Genomic DNA, 21,172 nt, shown 5'->3' with positions numbered 1-21,172 from the left:
TAAACTTCAAATTCACCATGACCTCTACAAACAAAGTCTTTGTAATTTTAACCATGGGTTATTCAAGGCTAGACAGCAACACTTTACTGAAATGATTAATAAGAACATCAACAACACTCGTGTTCTGTTTGCTATGGTTGATAAGCTTACAACCCCCCCAAAAGAGATAGTTTCACAACACTTTTCCACAGAAAAATGCAATGAATTTGCTTGCTTTTTCAATGAAAAAATTAAATCTATAAGGCTAAATATCAACACAAATCAGCAAAATAATACAATCATGCAATCCCCAAAATCACCTAGGAATAAATCAACTGTAATGTCAGAGTTTAATACAATTGACCAAAGTGGTTTTTAATCAACTCAGCAACTTCTTGAACTCCAGTGGACTCTTTGACAAATTTCAATCAGGCTTCCGACCTTACCACAGTACAGAAACAGCTCTTATTAGAGTGTTAAATGACATAAGGTTGAACACTGACTCAGGCAAGGTGTCAGTTCTGGTCCTGTTGGATCTCAGTGCTGCGTTTGACACTGTGGATCACAGTATACTGTTGGACAGGTTGGAAACCTGGGCAGGACTCAGCGGGACAGTCCTAAAATGGTTCAGGTCCTACTTGGAGGAGCGGAGTTATTTTGTGACCATTGGTAGTTATCAATCTGATCGAGTGGCTATGACATGTGGAGTTCCTCAGGGGTCAGTCCTTGGACCCCTTCTGTTCAACCTGTATATGCTGCCTTTGGGTCAGATTCTGCAGAATTCTAATGTCAACTATCATAGTTATGCAGATGACACACAAATCTATCTTGCACTGTCTCCAGATGACTGCAGTCCAATAGAGTCATTGTGTCACTGTTTAGAGTGATGACTGTGATGACAAGAATTTGAAACTCTTAACTGATTCTGCTTGAGTGGTAGGACAGATTTGCACTTAATTGCTCCTCTGCACATCCCACAAGGAGAGAGACCTTACCACTGGACCTGAAAACTTAAACGTGTGGACTTACACCATAGAGACTGAATCAAATCCCCTGGGAGTGTGTTTTAATATTTCCAGTGTGTTGGACCCATTTGTTTTTTTTTTGTTTTTTTTATATGATGTTGTCTATGTTCTTTTATTAAATATAAGTGATTAACCAGGTTGAAAGTGACAGGTTGTGCTGCATTTGTGGTAATCTAAATATATGTCAATTAAACCAAACCTTTTGTGTGTCATTAGTCATCCACCTTGCTCTAGTAGTTGAATCTTAGCAAATGGTCCAGTATTCAATTAAATATTAAAACCTGCATCCTGACCATTGAGAAGGGTGTTACACAATACATCAAGATTCTCAACAACAACATCAAGCAGTCTGCAGAGAAACTTGGCCTTGGGCACCAGTGGACATTGACCCAAAACACACAGCAAAAGTGGTGAAGAAATGGTTAGTGGACAAAAACATTAAGGTTTTGCAGTGGCCCAGCCAGAGTCCTGACTTGAATCCATTTGAGAATCTGTGGAGGGAGCTAAAGGGTGATGAAAGAGTTGGAGCTCATCGCTAAAGATGAATGGGCAAAAATACCAGTGGAGACATGCAAAAAGCTCGTCAGCAATTATAGGAAGCGTTGCTGTAATGGCCAACAAAGGCTTTTTTATTGATTATTGAGAAGGGTATGAATAATTTTGGACATGCCACTTTTTGTTCAAATGTAAATAAAAGCTGAGATTTTTTTTTTTTTTTTTTTTTTTTTTTTTCCACAATGATGCCTCTTATACATCGTCTTAACTTCTGGGAGACGTCTGTGTCATTTCCAATCAAGAAAAAACTTGCTGGTTGAATAAAAGTAACTTTAAGTCAAAATTTCCCAGGGGTATGAATCATTTTGGGTTTGACTGTACATGTAAGCAATCTCTTACCCTGAACCTGACACACACAATATTTTGTACCTCCATTGACTACTGACATAATGATAGTTAGCTAGCTGCTGTGTAACAATTAGCAATCTAACAAATTAAATAAGACTTTCAACATACTGAACATTCATTCGGCATGTTTACAACACACAAACAAATAATTTAGCAAACATACTCCATAATCCGAGAGCATGGATACTCATGGGGGATACTACATGGAGGATTTCATACCTGAAAAGGGGAGATATCAAGAAACATGCTCAGACGCGAGGCTTCCTCTCTGGAAGCTTCATTGAGAAAGAGGCATCGCAGCTGAGAGTTTCCCCTTTCCGGTCTACAGGCATGATTAATCAATCGACAAGCGTAATTTCTCAGAGTGGCTCAATGGGTAAATCCTGGATTAAATCCTCTGACAGAAAGAGATCCTTATACTGGTTTTAGAGTTTTTAACCCTGTTGAACCCTTTTTAAATATTTGAACCTCTTTCCCAACAATTTTATTGCCTAATTAATTTATCAATGATCAGTCTTAACATCGAACACTCTTTTCTTGGGCTTTGTTAGCCTGGCAACAACAATTTCACTCCTAGTGTGCCCAGTCATAAGCTCAGATAATGTTTCTCTGGTCAGTACAAGAACCAATAGGCTTCACTCCATTTTTATCGGGTGGTGGTTTTGTTGACCAGGTCTGCTGCTCTCATCAGAGTAAAGACACAGCAGTGTCATCTCATATTCAGTGTCTGAACAAACAGCCACAAACAATGGTACTTTCTGCTTTGCTATGAGGTCTGATTTCCTACTTCAGAGGACAACTTGGTTGTGTTGTTCATCTTCAGTAAGACAAACGACTTCTTTGATAAGGCAACAGCCTTCTGTCAGTTTTCAAGCCATCTATTAATTGTCATGAGTGTACTTTAGAAAAGGTCAGACACTGCTCTGCTAAGCGGTGTGTGTGTGTGTGTGTGTGTGTGTGTGTGTGTGTGTGTGCATTTGAGTGTATGTGTGCACTTCTCATTGCGTAGCCTTGCATACCTGTGAGAGAGACTGTGGCATGAATAAGACAAAAGGAGACAGATACTGAAACAGAGTCAGTACATCAATCATGAATCATGTATCTTCATTCTTTTATTGTTTCTATTTATAATGAAATAACATTCTGTTAAAGAAACATGTGACATACAAACATGAATCCACTAGAAAAAGAAAAATGTTCCTTTGATTTAAAATACAATGAACTGGGCTCAGGCTATGTCCACATTTCTATGTTTTCATTTTAGATAGAAAACCATCTCTGTCCAGACAATTGTTTTAGCTTCATAATAGAAATAATCTCTGTCTACACTAACACACCTGAAAACACACATCACATGACCATTTACCTACAAAGAAGAGATGAGTTCAAAACTAAAATGTAGAAGAAGAGATGAGATTGAAACTGAAACATAGTCATGTGGACGGAGCCTAAGACACAGTCAAGTTCTATACATCCATGTGCAGATCTGTACTGCAAAGTCCAGAGCACAGAAAACTACTACTGTAAGAGCAGTCTGGATAGTTTGTACATTTAAAGGGATATACAGTATTTTTCATGTATTCCATTCTTTATGGCTGTCTGGTGAACCTGTGGGAAAGGAAGTCTGATGTTTGGCCTGAATGAAGTTTTAATAGTCAATATTATATACAGTGAAGTGGCTAAAGCCTCCACAGATTCAACAACAACACAGATACTATACAGGAACACAGAGCCATATCAACCATTACAAAGCACAGCAAATAACTATCACCAGTAACTACTGTGAACACTATATTAAAAACAACCAGTCATAATTAAAATACTACACAGAACTTTAGCTTTTTTTTGGCAATTTAATTCTGTGATATGCATTGAGAAGGTGGTGGGAGTGTTCATAAAGATTTAATAAGGAGATCAGGTAACAACTGTGTAGCAGTGTGGTAGCAGCTGTGGACAGCAGGACACAGTGAGAGGAGCTGGTCACCTGGCTTAGAAGTCGGAGGTGTGACAGAAATGACTGTTGTTCTGTAGAATAACAAACACGTATTTCCTGTGACGACTTCATAATAAAAGTCACGAGTTAAATGCAATAGTAGGAGATGTTTGGTTTGCATTAGCAGCGACGTAATACAGCAATTATTCTGGGAACGTTGCCACAGACACCTAACCTTCCTAAGACTGCAGATATATAAATATTACAATACTTTCCATCACCACTGTGTTATCTCATTTGCTGAACAAAGAAGATAAATTGTTTCTTATCTTTTGCACAGCTGTAGTATTTGATGTAAGTATTTTATTTTGTTTCATTATCATTCATGCCAGCAGCAGGGCTCTGTGGACGCTGTCAGTGACCATGTTGGTCCAGACTGTGTGGATTCCCATGAAGACCTGTAGAGAACTTCATGTTCCCCTCAGGCTGAACTGTAATAACTCTGCTGACTCATTTGGGTTCAGGACCTGATGTCGTTCCCATCATCCCCTGCTGTACGTTGTGTTTAGTGATAATTATCTGAACTGAGATGGTGAACATGGTTAACATTAAACCTGGTCATCTTCATCTTGGCACTCACTGTCATAATCAGCACTGCTAAATTAATCAGACTCTTTAATGGCACTCATACACTCATGGTGCATTTACAGAACCTTTGGTGTTTAACTTAGACTTAAGAACAAATTGAAAAGTAGGACTTCAGTCACATAAGCAGTGTAAACACTGAATGATTCAGCTGCTGTGACTCTGTCACTGCTACGGAATTTTATGTCCATTGATTTACATGTCTAGCACGCAGGCATCAGTGTATAAGGCTGCTGTTCTAAATGGAGTAATAGTCTGAGTTCTCAGTCAATGAGAATAACAGGTGGACATGTTAATATTATACAGCAGCACTAAGTAAAGCTACCTCTGATTACTTTCTGTCTGCCTGTAGCAGCTATAGTCTGGTTTAGGATAAGAGATCATGATTGTGGCAAATAAACTCTGGCTGAGGTATGGTAATCGTAAAGGCTTGTGAAACCCCTCCGCCTACATCAGTCGTTCCCAACCTTTTCCAACTCATGGCCACATCTGACCCCACAAATATACAGAGGCCAAACAAAGTCTCGTCAGAGCACTTTTTATTTTAATTATAACAAACATTAAGGACTGATCTGTGCAGAGATCAATTGTTGATTAACCATCATGACTCTTTCCTTCCTGTTTCTAACCTCCTATAACTTTTCATGCTCGGATTTTCAGCATGGACGTGATCTTTAAGCTCACAATCAGACTGAAATAGAAGACAAATACACAGTCTGGTGTGACAGTGACAACATTAAAATTGTTATCATTGGTTTATCAGTGATAGGTCTTAACATGAGAAAAAGTTTCCAACAATTTCAAGTTTAAAGATGATTTTTCTCTAAAACATTTTAAAATATTATTTAATTATGAATGCTTTTACATCTTTTAACCAAAATTGGACTGTTTTGCAAATGTTTTGCCCACTTCATGGCCCACCAATGGGACCTAGTCCTCAGGTTGGGAACCACTGTCCTACATCTTTGTGTAATTGAAATCTGACTGCCCACTTCATGTGAAACTTGTCCAGGTGTGGAACCTGAGGTGTAAGTGGTGTACCTTATCTGAATATATCCGGATGTACGACTGTGTTATCGAACACACTTCAGCCATGAAGCAACTAACACACTTGGTTATTGGCAAATAAAGGTAACAACACGATGTGGTTCCAGTTGATAAAAACAGCAAACATTAACACCTTTATACCTCGTCAAATAAATAAATACTTCCTGCAGTTGACATAAATCATGATGTGTGGAATCAGACTTTCGAAATAATCATGGCACATGAATATATGATGGAAACTGCGTTTCTCTACTCTTCCATAGCAATCTTTGTGAGCTTTAGCTGAGGAAGATTTGTTTCACATTCTCATCTTCCCTCTAATGGAGAAACTGGAGTCCCCAGATCTCTGTTTTCTCAAGCAGTTGCTGGTGGGAAAGCATTGTAGCAGGGGCTGCTTTCTCTGCCACCACAAGCCCACTGTTTGGTCCAGGAAAGAACATTGTGTCAGCACATGAATTCATCTCTACCATGTGTTATCAGCTCCACACAGTCACTGCTGTTATGTACAAATACTTCAAATATTTACTTACAGTCACTTGAAGACAAAAATCATCTGTTCCTGCACTAAGCAGTGTGATATTGCCTTTTATTTTTTTCATGTTACAAACTCGTGTCATGTTACCTTTATAATAAAGATACAACAACTATTTAAAATAACTGAAACAACAGAAGTCACAATAAGTTGTTACAAAATGTGCATTGGAAATGAAATCACAGTGGTCTCAGACCGGGCACCTGACAAGGGTGACCTTTCAAACCCCCAAACCAGGACTGTTATGTATGCTTTGATGTCACCCTCCACATGTATGTGCTTATGCACACACCACAGGTGTTTTCATCAGGATGGAGGGTCAATTACCCCAGCACTTAGCGTACCGACCGAACACACACCACAGATGCCATGAATACAACATTTTTGTTGGGAGGACTCTAATGATCAGCCTTACCTTGACATTGACACATTGATTGATTGACAGACATGCAGACCAATCAGTGTTGAATACAGATGCATACTGCATTGTTTATGTTTTATCTTGGTTAGGTAATAATGAGGACATGATAAATGTCTATGTGAGCACTGAAAACAAGTTATTATTATATATAATCATTATTTGAATTGTAGTGAAAACTGGGACAATTTGTTGAAAACCAGGGCAGTTTACTGTATTATAGACATCTGTTGGAACCCCAGCTTGAAACCGGGACACCTGACCCAACATGACAATGACACTGTCCAAGTAGTGGATCTGTTTGCCTCTCCAACCCAATACCAGAATTTCCTTGATGAAATTACCAGTTAACACAAAGTGGCAGCAGTTGAGAAGGTGTATTTCAGCCCAGTCAGTATGTCGTCTCTTTGATGATGTTGGTGGAGAGTGTGTGGTTACTGGAGATACTAATGGAGTGGCGGGTCAGGGGGTGGGGGCGCCTCCTGGGCGTTTGTTGGCAGGGCATGCAGAAGTAGCGCAGTGTGGAGAAGAAGATCTGGCGGTAGGTGGCTGACACCAGGTTGTAGAGGATAGGATTGATGGCTGAGCTGACATAGAACAGGATGTTGGTCAACATGTAGAAATAGTGGTAGAAGTCATACAAGTCACTGTGAGGAAACAGACAACAGAGAGCTGTTTAACAGAAGAGCTCAGGGTTAAATCAAACTATAAGTTGAAATTTAATGGTGGTTACGGTGAAGTCATGTGAATGTGGTGTAGTTTGTTTATAGCCTAACATGAGCTTTTTACTGCTGCTGATTGTATTTAGGCTTCAAACATCATAAAGTGGTGTCATTAGTGAAGATTATCCTGCTGAACAAAACTTGACAGGATCAGAAACTGCTGCTGATTTTCTCTAATGATCCAAAACACAATAGAGAAATCCTATTGGCTGTTTGTGGAGGGAACCAGGTGCTGATGACTTAAGGGTTGGACTACAGAAATACATCATTCCTTCAGGACTCGATGTGACTGACACTCCTGGCTCGCGTGTTAGCAGTTAGTTCACCAGCTTAAATTAGCCCAGTCAGTAGTCACAATATCATAAAAAGTTTAGTTCACATAGTTCACAGAGACTTCTGGATGAATTACATTCTGACCTATCACTTCATTATTTTATTTCACTTGACATCAAATCATTATCACACAATTGATTATATCCAAAGGAAATTTGATGTACCTTGGCCTCCAGTGCTACAGTCAGAAACCTTGGTGTCATTTTTGACCAGGACTTGTCCTTTACTTCACATATAAAACAAGTCTCTAGGACAGCCTTCTTCCACCTGCACAATATTGCAAAAATCAGACCCATTCTGTGTCTAAAGGATGCTGAAAAGCTAGTTCATGAATTTGTTACCTCAAGACTGGACTACTGTAACTCTTTATTGTCAGGATGTCCCAAAAACGCAGTAAAAAGCCTCCAGTTGATCCAAAATGCGGCAGCACGAGTACTGACAGGAACTAGGAAACGGGATCACATCTCTCCTGTGTTAGCTTCTCTGCATTGGCTCCCTGTAAAATCCAGGATAGAATTTAAAATCCTCCTCCTCACCTACAAAGCCATTAACAGTCAGGCACCATCATACCTTGGAGAGCTTATACTTCCCTATTTTCCCAATAGGACACTTCGCTCTCTAAATGCAGGTCTACTTGTGGTTCCCAGAGTTTGTAAGAGCAGAATGGGGGGCAGAGCCTTCAGCTATCAGGCTCCTCTCCTGTGGAACCAGCTCCCAGTGTGGGTTCAGGAGGCAGACACCGTCTCTACCTTTAAGATCAGGCTTAAAACTGTCCTGTTTAGTAAAGCTTATAGTTAGGGCTGGCTCGGGTATGTCCTGACCCATCCCTTAGTTATGCTGCTATAGAGCTAGACTGCTGGAGGATTCCCATGATTCACTGGGCTCTCTCTCTCTCTCTCTCTCTCTCTCTCGATTACTTTATGCCATTAACTTTGTATTTTTTTCTCTCCCGCAGTTTGTGCTTCTCCTCTCTCCCTCTCTCTGTCCTCATTCTGCAGGTCTCTCTGCCCCTGGAGCAGCAGGATCCAGATCCACCACTACTCATCATTACTATTAACCACAGTTATCTGTCATCATTATTGATAACACCATTGCCTACACAGCTGTTCCTGGTCTTTCTCTCTCTGTTTTCTCCCCCCCCCCTTTTTTATCTCCTCCTAAACCCAACCGGTCGAGGCAGACGGCCGCCCACCCTGAGCCCAGTTCTGTTGGAGGTTTCTTCCTGTTAAAAGGGAGTTTTTCCTCCCCCCTGTCGCCAAGCACTTGCTCTTTGTGGGAACTGTTGGGTCTTGACCTTACCCTGTAAAGTGCCTTGAGATAATGTATATTATGATTTGGCGCGATACAAATAAAATTGAATTGAATTGAATTGAATGTAGATAATTCTGTCTTTTAGCATGGTGCGCCCTCAAAACAGGTGTAGTGGACAGCCATGGATATTTAGGTGTGAACTTATTGTTGTGTATGTAACCAATCAAAGTAGCTTGCTAACTGACAGGTTGCAAACTAGCAGCGAGACCTGTTGTCACTTACTAGTATGGTGTGTCTCTGCTGTTACTAAGACTTTAGACAGAAACAGACACAGATGACAGTTATATATGATAAATAAAAATAAAATACTGACCCTGTGTCCATCCAGGTTTTATTACATCTGTTATTTTAAGGATAGTGATTTTGATTTTGGATCTTCAGTTTTATATCATGTCACTGTAGCTGTACTTGTCTTTGGCAGTAATGCTGTACTATGCACACACACACACACACACACACACACACACACACACACACACACACACACACACACACACACACACAGGGTGGTTAAAACACTCCCAATTTGGGCTGATGCAATCTGAGCCATACTTCAAAGTTGGTTAAGATGTATATGGAGAGCTCCAAAGTTAAAATCTCACCAAGGGTCACAGAAAGGCTGGGGGCAACTCTCGTTTGACTATGAAGAATGTGCTGTATAATGAGAGTGGAAATCGTATCTTGATTTATTCTACTGGGCAGATACTTAAGAATTTTTTTTGCTGAGAATTGACAGGCTAAGAAGATTTATTCAGCCAACCAGACTGAGTGATGCCTGGTGCTTACTAATGGCTGGTAAGCATGTATTACACTAACCCAATAATCTTCTCTTTAGATGTCACTGCTCATTTGAGGCCTCATTGGTCCACCACTCCCAACGCCATCAACAGATCAACTACTGAGGAAGTGTTTGCACTGTGGGCTGTCTGCCAGCCTCTGCTTTTAGTAAAGCTGTCACAGTTACAGTAGGAGGAGGGAAGAAGAAATAGGAAGAAACATTTGCTGTGCTGGAACTTGAAAACACATGAAGAGTGAGATAAGCTTTTGAAGTCCTTGTAGTGCAGATCTAATCTGCAGCTGTCTGAAGAGTTTTCTTTGCATGGACCACCATAAACAGAGCCAGAGCAACTGGGCTTCTGCCCTCTGTAAGAGGAGCATATTCATTTTATTTGAAATCTAACTATAACTTTTATTTCCAAGAGCTTATCATATCCAGTGTTAAAAATGTTATTGTATGCTCTACAATACACCAGTGAGGTATGAACCTATGTTTTCATCTGATTGCTGTTGCAGAGACAGAGGAAGGAGATTAAGCTACACAGCAGGAGGAGAGAGGGTCATTAAAGATGTACAGATTCCATATACTGGGACACGTGATTGGAGGGGAACTGACGGAGTGAGGAAAAAAACAAGAGGAAGCTGAGGAAGTAAAGACTACAACATATAAGAATTATGATTTGGCATTGAATTGAATTGAATTGAATAAGTATATAAGGAAGAAAGCATGTCAGTGTTATGAGGATGCTGAAAGGTGAAGACACCTTAAAGGAAATAAATACAAAATACTATCAAGATCCTGCAGCTGTTGTTTTTCATTAAACTGTTATAGAATCTTTTGTGGAAGTGTTTGTGAGAACAGTGTCACAGGCTTCAGGCCTCTGAGAGGGCATTTCCCATGGCAACGGTTAACTGACATTTGAGGGTTGCCAGGAGTTACACTGTCCACTTCAGTGCTGTGTATTCTAGGTTTAACAAGTATAATTATATCAATAGCTGTGTCCAGTTCAGGGTCTGACCCTTCAGGGGCTGCAAAGACTGAACGTGTTGCAGCAGAGACCGAAGTGTCTCATTTCAAAGGCTCCTTCAGGTGTGTTTTTCTTTACCTGGAGAACAAAGGCTCCAACAGGTGGGTCCTTCATGGTCCAACATATGCCAAGAGTCATTGCTCTGGTAATGAAAACAATATGTTATCAAACACAGACAGAGAGTCTGAGGATCACACTGTCAAATGTCAGTATTGTGTTTCAGCTCAGTTCAACAGTAACGGTACAACTGTTAAAACCAAGGACCTTCAAACCTCAAGTTACTGTGAAGAAAAGTCATGTGTTGTTGGGGTTGCTAGGCAACAGGTGGACCATCAGTGATTTAAGATGTCCGTTAAGTTATGTTGGAATTCCATTTGGAGAGCGGAAGCTATCAAAGTGGCTCAGAAAGTGTTTGCCTATGTTAGCCATGTTTCCCCCTGAATATTACTTTTCATTAATTTAATTTTAACATGTGCTGAACAATCAGGTGCATTTTCATCCACTTGTTGTTGTGAATTCTCTCAAGAAACCTGAGTGGAAACACCTGAATTTTGAAAAAAAAGTTAAAATATTGCTATATTAAATTTTTGCACTTGGAAAAATTAATGGAAAAAAAAGAAAAAGGAAAATCATGATATACATGACTTAACCATCACAGACACAGATTAAATCATTCATGCAGGCAATAAATATAATATTTCCACATGATTTCATTGTTTGAGGTTTGACAGTCTTTTAATTGTGTCATTTCATTGCACCTCTTCTTCACATCTTGTTAGATTAACTAAAAGGTTAAAAGTCATAACATATCAATATGTCCTAATACATGGTGAGTACACTCCTGAGCGTCATGTCAGTTACTAGAATCTGCTCTATTGATCTGTTCTCCTCTATGGTCACTGAAGTGTGCAGAAAGTCAATGACGTGTGTGTCTGTCTGCATACAGGGACACCATTAAAGATGAATGAGGGAGGAGTGAGAGGGACAACAAGGATAGTATTGAACATGACCTTTTCATTACATATACCCAGGTAATTCTGTGGGGCTCTGTTTATGTAATGGAGAATGACACATGAGCCATGAACCGTTGTCGAGTCTTTGCTCAGGTAGAAACCTTTTAAGCAGCAGATATTTTTCAGTATAATTACACAGGCCACTGGGCAAACTCTGGGCTACAGGTGTGGAATCTTCAAATGTGGTGATTCTGTGCTTCATGCACATCAGTCAGTTTCCTCTTGTGGCAGATTCACTTGGGACCAATTTACTAAAGAGAACTGCTGTTACTCAGAAGGAAAAGCAAAATATTTCAGTGGTTGTGACTGGTACAAGCGCCCACTTACTGATACCTCCTAATCCCAGTCCATATCCATCTGCACTGGGTATGAAATCAGTCAACATAACCTGAGGCTCCAGGGTTATTCTTTCTGCACATTTCACCACAGAAAGAGTAAGAGCCCCATGTCTGTTATTGTCTCACATACCAACATTTTGACTTCACATTTATTGTCAGTTAAAATAACACAATCTAGGTGTGTGTCCAGTAGTGATTGAAGTGATTAATCAATTATTAGTTAATCACCATTATTAAATAATTCAATAAAACATACATTAACCACTCTGGACGGTAACCTGTCAGAAAATGTATTGAACATGTTGGTGCCTCTTTCGCTGTGATCAGATGGATTTCAGGTGTGCTATCAGGTTTGTGTACTCGTTACTTGTAGAGGCTGCACAGACAGAACAGCCTTGTCTCAGTTACCATGCTCTGTGTCCTAATCATCAACATCAAAATGAGAGTCATGAATTGTCTAATTAATTTTAATTTAATAGGGTGGAAGTGAAATGTAGAAAGATGCCTTTGGCTGGTGAAGTTGGAATAGCAGCATTTGTCCATCCCTAGGACATCTGTCCTGCCTGAGCAGGTGTTTTCAGCAGCTGGACTACCTGTAGTGAACAAACAGTACTCAACTCACAGCTAAGGATAACAACAATTATTCCCTTAAATATAAAGGCTGACGTATGATGTCTGGAGACAGGTGTCACCTGTTTTAAGTTTTCCTGATAATAGCACTTTGAAGCAAGTCATAAGTGTATACACAAATGACTCTGACTAAACTTCCCAGAATGTTTAGTTACATCTAATTTCAGTCCTGGAAGTTGTGCAACATTATTTGCTACATTTAATACTTTAACCTGTCTGGCCATTTAATGATAAGGAGCTTAAAGGAGCTATGTGTAACAGGGCTGCAGCCATCAATTATTTTAGTAATCAAATATTCTACCGATTATTCCATTGATGAATCGAGTAATCGGATAAGAACTACTTTTGTCTTATTAAAGAATAAGACATAAGAAAAATATAGAATATAGAAAATATAAAATATAAAAAGAGAAAAGAACACAGGTCTCTAAAGCTGAAGACAACTAATTGTTTTCTTTCAAAGAAAAAACCCAAATTTTTATTGCTTAAATTGCTACAATATTATCTATCAAAATTAAACCCAGCTCACTCTCTCTGCTGTGTGTGTGTGTGTGTGTGTGTGTGTGATGTCATGTGATGACATCACTCTGCACTAAAAGGTAAACTCGTCTGATGGCTTAAAGGGAGTCACCTTCTTTGGGAGGTTTACTTGCATTAAAAACCCTTTTAGACTTGTTAACTTTTGTGTGAAAAGTTTTGAGAGGCTGAAACATCTATGGCACAGCTCAGTCACTGTCTCTACATGTTTTCAGTGACACAGAACAAACTCACATTGTTTGCTCCACATGTGCCTGGAGACTGTTGTTGGTTGATGCTACAGAATCTAACGTGAGTCAGATTAACCACAGTAATTAATGATAGTAATCGGCCACAGTTATTGTGATGATGAAAATGACAAAAACTCTATGAAGAGAGTCGCAGCACTGCAAATTTAACATTATTTTGTCATTATAACAAACCATCTGTAGTGCCCAAAAAAATGGTAGGCTACAGGCTAACAGGATACTTCTTTAGTCACATGCCCCCACTCCTTCACCATCTCTGTCTATCCTCTGTCTCCATCAGTGTGTAAGAAAACTGAGAGCTAAGGAAATCTCAACGGGCGAGAGATGATCAAAAAAATCTAATTTTCTGGAAATCCTTTCCAGCCAACTTTGACAGAGTGACCATATTTTATTGCAGCCTTTTACCATGCAGAACACATGAGACTCTCTTACAAAAGTGAAGAAGACAGTCTGTTATTGCAGGACAGTTGACTCATGCTGTTTGTCTGCTGATGCTGTACCCTGTGGTTTCTTGGCTGCCTGTAACAAAAGCCCACTGACAGGATAATAACAGTGCTTTTCTCTCACGATGCAGAAAACACACCAACATGCTGGTGCAGGATTAACATAATCTACTCATTGCAAAGACAAATGGCTGCTCAACCAGTGTTTGGTGGCAACCAGTTACTTAGTGATGTGATGAAAAGAATAAATATGAATAAGTAATGCACCTAATTGTAGCTCATTTTAGTCATATTATAGTTTGTTGCCAGGGAAATCGGAGACTGAAGCTGTTAAAAAAAATGGAAAATGGTGTCTCTCAAAATGGTTTCTCACTTCTTGTTTGCAAAAATATAAAAACTGTGCACAAATATCCAGAGAAGCTTTAAATAAGCTTTAACCTACAGCAGTGGAAAGATAAGCAGTATGTTTGAAACTCAGTGTGGCTCCTCAGGCAGAGACGGAGGGAAAATGAAGACCCCCAAGCAATGAGAAAGATGACGTTATCTGAGGCACATGCTCTTACTGATTACAAAATGATCACTTCAGTTCAGTCGTGCATGTCTAAAGAGCTCAATAACCAGCAGCTTCCATCAGTTTACTGATTACATTTTGCTCTTTTTTTCTCTGATATGCTCTCTGCCTCAAGCACAAGTTTAAGTCGACCTCATATGAGAATTCTCCTCAGTTAAATATTAACTGTAATGATACAGTAACTATTCTGCATATTATTCAGATAAAATAGAGTATTTGTGGAAACCAGGCCATTTGTAGCAGTTGACTGTTTCTGTCTCCTGGTTTGCTTCTGTGTTGTGTGGCCCACTGCACATGTGCATTCGTGTTTCTCCTGCTGGCCTTGCCCACATGTTACCACTGAGCCTTTACATTGTGATGATGTCACTCACACATTAGGTACAGGGAAAGTTGAACAAATATAAAACATAAACGGTTTAAAAATATATAAGATGAAGACTAATAATTGACCTTGTCATCAGTTTGACAAACATCTTATGATGGTGATCAGTGGGAAATACTTTTTGACATGTTTGTGCTGGAGCACCATGAGTGGGACAAACTGTCTGACTGACAGCACCATATTCAACTGTGTGATACATCTATAGTCTGGACACACCTCTACACCCTACAAAGTGAAGGTCACATAACAGTAAGGGTAGCTAGCTGAGCTAGTACTACTGCTAACAAGCTAATCTGCTAGCATGTTTATTGCTGTCTGACCAGTACTAGCTTTGTTAAAGTCTTAAGACTACAGGGAGAATTATGTGATAGTAGAACTGTAATGAAGGATATTACAGATCCTCTCATCCCCTCTAGTTTTAAAGTCTGAACTATAAATTGTGTTTGCATGATTATCCATTATTATTCATAATGCATAATGTCTTAGGAGGGAGATTAGCTCACTGTGATTCAGTTTTTCTCATGATAAGAGTTTTTACATATGAAATATTTGCATCACAAGTTTTCAGGTTTTTCTCTGATTAATTTTTCTGGGGCAGTTGTGTTGTGTACTTCTTCACTGTTAACCCTCCTCTGCAGTACAGATATACAGTTTGCAAGGCTACAGAAAACTAGCCTTATGATGCTGGTCACATGCAATAAAGCTTGTGTTGCTAGAAGACATCAAAGCGTGAATGATTTAAGACATCTGCACCTTGTCTTTAACATTTGCAGGGTGCCATTAGGTTAGGTTTGTTAGGTTTGTATTTAGAAAGTGGAATCTAGCAAGCTAGGCTAACTAGTTACCACACAGCAGTTGGAAACTAGTTAGTGTAGCTTGCCTAAATTAGCACTGATTCCTTCAATACATTGCTTTTTGTACATGTTATTGCTAAGAGCCTCTGTCAGGATCCTCCAGAGTGGTGTTCATCACACAGGTTACAAAGTAGGGGAGCTAGTGAGCGTTAGCTCCTTTTTCTGTGTCCAGATGTGATGAGGACAAATGACCAGACTGCTGGATGAGTTAGCCAAACCTCAGTGCCCTATATTTCATATCAAATTCATGCTCCCCAGGGAACAATAATGTAAGTTTTAGTTTGGTTTTTTGTATTTTTGCAATTGATGTAGTACATACATGTCCACACATCAATGGTATAATTAAAATTTTGAGTCCAAAAGTAAAAATATAACTTGAAAAGCTATGAATAATGAAGTTTGTGATCAGTGATGGGTCTTTGGAACAGGGAATGAGAAATGAGTGACATTTACATTTGAAGCTCTTTGTCTTTCTGATTGACTGAACAGGCAGTTAGTTCCAACTAACCACATGTTGTCTGAGGATGTATAAGTTTCTGTTCCTGCATTTAAATGCAGTTTCATCATCTTTCATACAGAGAAAGGGCGTTTCCCAGCCCTTACATTCATTCACTGAAATGGTGTGTGTTTGATCTAATAAGGGAAACAATATATAGTTTGGAAGGATTTCTTGTTAATAAAGAGAGAGATAAGAGAGAGAGAGGATGAGAATGTTAAATGAAGACAATCTAATCAGGAAGATGTATCTGTCCTGCTCCACTCTTAACTGATGACCCTCTAAATGACAGCTATAGCCAATATTTGTGTGTGTGCGCACAAGGGTTTGTGCGTTTGTGTGTAACTGATCATGCATGTGAAGGTCTATATGTGAGTATATATATGCATCATCAGTGTTTCTGCAGAGATGAAGAGAGCAAAAAAATCGTGGAGGTTCCCATGAGAGGTATGCATGAGGGGCTGAGAAGAGTCATTACTCACTCAGACCAGTCAGAGATGTAGCAAAACATGAGGCGGCGAGCGTGATAGGGCAGCCAGCAGACCACAAAGGCTATGACCACGGCTCCTGGACACAAGGGAAAGAGAAGTTGCATCAGAAACACAGAAGAGCCAAACAAAGTAGACAGATACATGCATGGAGCTGTATATTTTTTTTAACACCACTGACAGAACCACTGAGTTTTTTGTTAAAAATTCAGTGGTCCTGTCATTTGAGTTGAGTTAAATAGTGTTGTTTTACTTCTATGTTAGCACTAATTAGGTACCTTTGCTCATCATACCTGGCTTGTTAGATTAGTACATTAATTGGCCAATCTGCCAGCAAATAAATTAGCCTTGGATTGGCCTTTGAGCAAAATGCCAATATACCCAGCTGTGCTAATGATGCTAACAGGAGTGTGCCATAGTTAGACCGGAACCTCCTCTTTGACCATTTTTGGATTAGCTGGGAGTTAGGGGCGGAGTCAGGCACTGCGAAGATGGCGCCGGTGGAGCAGCTTCACTCTGAGCTTCAGAAACCTGACAGTGACATCACAGAGGCCACGTCCATCTGTATTTACAGTCTGTGTTTGGAACTGAGACTTTGTTTCACCTGTGCTTATTCAGCTTCAGCATGAAAATATGGTGTGATCAATCAGTCAACCAATAAATCAGGATCTGTATTTGAGAACAACAGTTAGCCTGAATAAAAGCTGTGTAAATGTTAATGGTCAGACAGGTGGAGATAGAACAGAGAATAATAAAAAGTCAGATTGCATTGGGCCATTGTGTATGATTCAAAAACTGTAATAAAACAGGCCTTAATAGTGCATGCAATGTGAGTAGTGTGCATAAAACTGGAGAAGGTCCAGATGAAAATAAAGTTATATGAAAAAAAAAAAGGCACTGACAAACACCTGAAAAGATCTCTTGGTTCAGTCAATTCTGTCTGTTGACAGAGAGGTGTTATCTGTTGTTATTTGTAGTTATTTGTTGTTATTTATTGTTATCTGTGTTATCTGTTTTCATCTGCATAAAGTATCTGTCTGACACAAACATGTTTCAGAGGGAACTTGACCTGTGTGTCAGAAGAGTTAAAATAGTTTCTGTTTTCACCAGTGCAGAATGAGCAGGTTAGCTGAGATTGGCACAAATCAATGGTTCATTCAAACAGCTGTGTTTTTTAAGGAGATTTGTTCAGTGCTTCTCTTCATCCTTCCTTTTGCTCATCTTCCTCTTCTGTATTTGAATCCATACTGTTGTGATTGGGTGACAAGGTGAGACAAACTGTCCTGCTGTGGCTTTTGTCGTCTTTTCAACCTGAGCTCTTTGTTCCTTCTCAATAAACTTCTGTCAACACAATTTCACCATGACTGCACTTGTCTCTACTTTCAATATACTGTATTTTACTGTATTGTGGTGTTGTGTCATTAAAGCTCCATATTTTAACTTTTCCAGTGTTTTATCTGAAGTGTTGATATTTGTTGTTACATATATGTTTGATATATTTGTGGTTTTAAGAACCAAAAACCATCTCAGTGCAGTTTTACATCTCTCTCAGGCTTCTCTCTGCCGCTCTAGTAACAACAGGTCAGTCAGCCAATCAGAAGAGAGGATCTGAGTAACAACAGGTCAGTCAGCCAATCAGAAGAGGGGCTCTGAGTAACAACTGGTCAGTGATTTTCTACAGACATTTAGTTCAGGAACAAATTATTTGTTTGGTTTATATTCTACACACAGAACATTGGTGTGAGGAGTTAAAGTCAGGAAGGCTTCAGGTTGAGATAATCCAACATATAACATGAATGTTTGATTGCCATGGCAACAAAGGAAACAAAGACTGTCCTCACTGGTGGAGTTTACGATCACAGCAGCAGCTGTATGTCTGTGGAGGGAGATCACTGCTGCTGTTATTGAGCTGCAGCGATCAACAAACTGAATCAACACCACGGACTTCAGATTTAAACACTGATTCACTGAAACTCCACCAGTGTGTTTGTTCAAGTTCAAGTTTGATTTAAGAGGAGAAAATACAGGAAACCTGCTGATGTAAGAGCACTCACCTTCCACCAAAACTGTGTTTGATTCATGAGGATGATGCATTTCAAGCAGAACCTGAACCTAATGGGATGAACTGCTCCTGTAGACGATAACCTGGTCAGTAAAACCATCTTCTTCGTTCATTGATGGTCTTTCTGTGTGTGTGTGTGTGTGTGTGTGTAGTGGGGGGATGGTCACTTACGGAGAACGAGGACTCCATGGCGAAGTGACTGAGCGCGGTTTGGCTCCACAGTGACATTCAGCATGGTGGGATTTCCACCTATGATGCACACCCGGTTCTCTTGCTCTGCCTCGCGGAACATCTGCAGCAGCTGATTGGCTATGACCCCATTCAACACAGATATGGCCACCATGGGAACCACGAAGGACAGAAATGCGTTCACCTGTTCAGGGACAGAGTTAGATTTTAGACCTTTTTTGTCTTTGAGGTAGAGTACAGGTCTGAATGTTTGACTTCCACTGCACATAGGGTTAGGGTTAGGGTTAGGGTTAGCACAATTTGTTTTTGGGGATACATCAGCTGTTCTAGCTGCCTGACATTTCCGCTCAGGTTAGAGAGATGCGCTTACAGAAACATGCAACAGCTACAACTAATGATTATTGTCATTATCAATTAATCTGCCAATTATTTTCTTCGTTAATTGTTTCAACTGAAAAATTAGGGAAAAAAGAAAAAAAATGCTTATCACAGTTTCCCACAGCCTGAGCTGATACATTCAGATTGTTTTCTCCAGCGAATGGCCCAGAACCTCAGTGAACTGTTAAGTGTTACATGAGATGAGCTGTAGCTCGTCCCTCACCAGCATGTACACTAAAGGAGAACACACTCAGCAAAGAAGTGTTTGCAGTTTGCAGCTCAGTTGCTCAAACTGCTCACAAAAAAAAAAAAAAAAAATCAGTGATTCAATGAACAAATTTTGGTCACATCAGTGCAGTGAACATTAACACAGCATATTAACCCTTTCTTATCTTCTGATGAAGGTCAAGAAATCAAGAAAGAGAAAGAACTATAAAGTTCATACAGTAACAAAAATGATTAATCCAGCTCCATCCAACACAATCAACACAACCTTAATCTACTGTTAGCAGAAGGCTGAAGTATTAGCAACATTCAGCACAGCTGCTCACTGTCTGCTCTCATGGTGAATACACACAACTGACCACTACAACACATCTAGATATCACAGGAACATGGAGTCAGCAGCCTGTTACCTGTCCAGGTGAAGTACAGCAATTTGTCCTCATCTCTGAAACACTTCACTGACACATGTTCATCTGAAGGCGCCTGCACATGCATCTGTATTTGAAGAGCAGCCAGTAGCAGCCAATAGAAGACCTGTGATTGGCCACAGTCTCCCATCTAAAGTCTGAAGACAAAAGCTGGAGCAGGTGGAGACAGTTGATCTTGGATGACTGAATGTGTCCTGAATAGACTGTAACTATCTGAGTGGGACAGCTTCATATCAGCTGATATTTTCAGACTTGAAAAGTATTAGAGAAGTATTATTGAGTATTAGAGCAGCAGAGAGAGAGAGATGACACACATGCACACACACACACATGCACACATGCACACACACACAGATGCACACACGCACACACACTGTAACATGACCAGATAAAAACCCAGCACATGGCTGTGGCATATAGGAGTGTGTGCACGGTGTGATTGGGCTCATATGATGTATATCAGTCAGTCAGTCAGACTGGTGGAGGAACATGTTTAGGGAGGTGAAGGTGAAGGTGAAGGTGAAGCAGGTGACACTCAGATTAATCAAAAACAGGTAAAGAGAGAAGACAAGTGCAATGAACACATGTAGATGACTGTTCAACATGTTTTTATAACCAACATAATTCAGATTTCATCAAATCATTTTTTATTGTCTTTTTTGGCATTTCAAATGTTCCACGAAGAAACACCTGAAAAAGAAACTGATGTTTTTTTTCACACTGTGATGAACATGAAGAAAATAAAGTGAAGATTAATGAGAGAGAACAATGGAATGAGAGTGGAGGAGGAAAAAAGAGAGAGAGACATTAGTTATGACAACTGATTCTTCCTCCAGCTGCTGTGTGATGCACACACCCACACGCAGATCCACACATACACACGCAGATTCAGTGCTGCTGTTTTTCTAAGAGATAATTGTGGATGAAGAAAATGTTCATGGCTTTAATGAATTGAACAAATGGTAAGCTGACTTCTGAGGTCCCTGCCTTCTAGACACTGATGACACCTCAGCTCAGGTGGAAAGAAGAAAATGTGATAAATCAGACTGTAAAGCAATGAAATTGAGATATTATGGAAGAATTGATTATACATACAAAATAACAGTTAAATTCTGGTGAAGTCTGACATTTTGATGCACAGGAAGGTGTGAGGTCACAACACCTTAAATGAAAATGTTGTAGACTTTCACAAATGACAGGACTGCTGCAGGCTTCAGCTGTGGAAACGATTTAACTC

At 39.7% G+C, this 21,172-nt stretch overlaps 1 protein-coding gene across 1 annotated transcript; it reads right to left on the bottom strand.

Moving 5' to 3' along the window:
- Positions 1 to 3,001: 3,001 nt before the first annotated feature.
- Positions 3,002 to 21,080, bottom strand: LOC139615502 (neurotensin receptor type 1-like). The gene is made up of 3 exons (XM_071473519.1): positions 18,887 to 21,080; positions 16,648 to 16,732; positions 3,002 to 7,129 (listed from the first exon to the last, which is right to left on the bottom strand). The coding sequence occupies exons 1-3, from the start codon at positions 19,170 to 19,172 to the stop codon at positions 6,874 to 6,876; spliced, it is 627 nt and encodes a 208-aa protein (XP_071329620.1). The 5' UTR covers positions 19,173 to 21,080; the 3' UTR covers positions 3,002 to 6,873.
- Between the last annotated feature and the right edge of the window lie 92 nt (positions 21,081 to 21,172).

Source organism: Trachinotus anak, unplaced genomic scaffold (assembly GCF_046630095.1).
Source record: "Trachinotus anak isolate AG129_WGS33_773 ecotype Australia unplaced genomic scaffold, CSIRO_AGI_Tana_v1 ptg000055l, whole genome shotgun sequence".
Lineage (NCBI taxonomy): Eukaryota > Metazoa > Chordata > Actinopteri > Carangiformes > Carangidae > Trachinotus > Trachinotus anak.
Note: the sequence above shows the minus strand (reverse complement) of the source record. Positions and strands in the feature narration are given on the sequence as shown.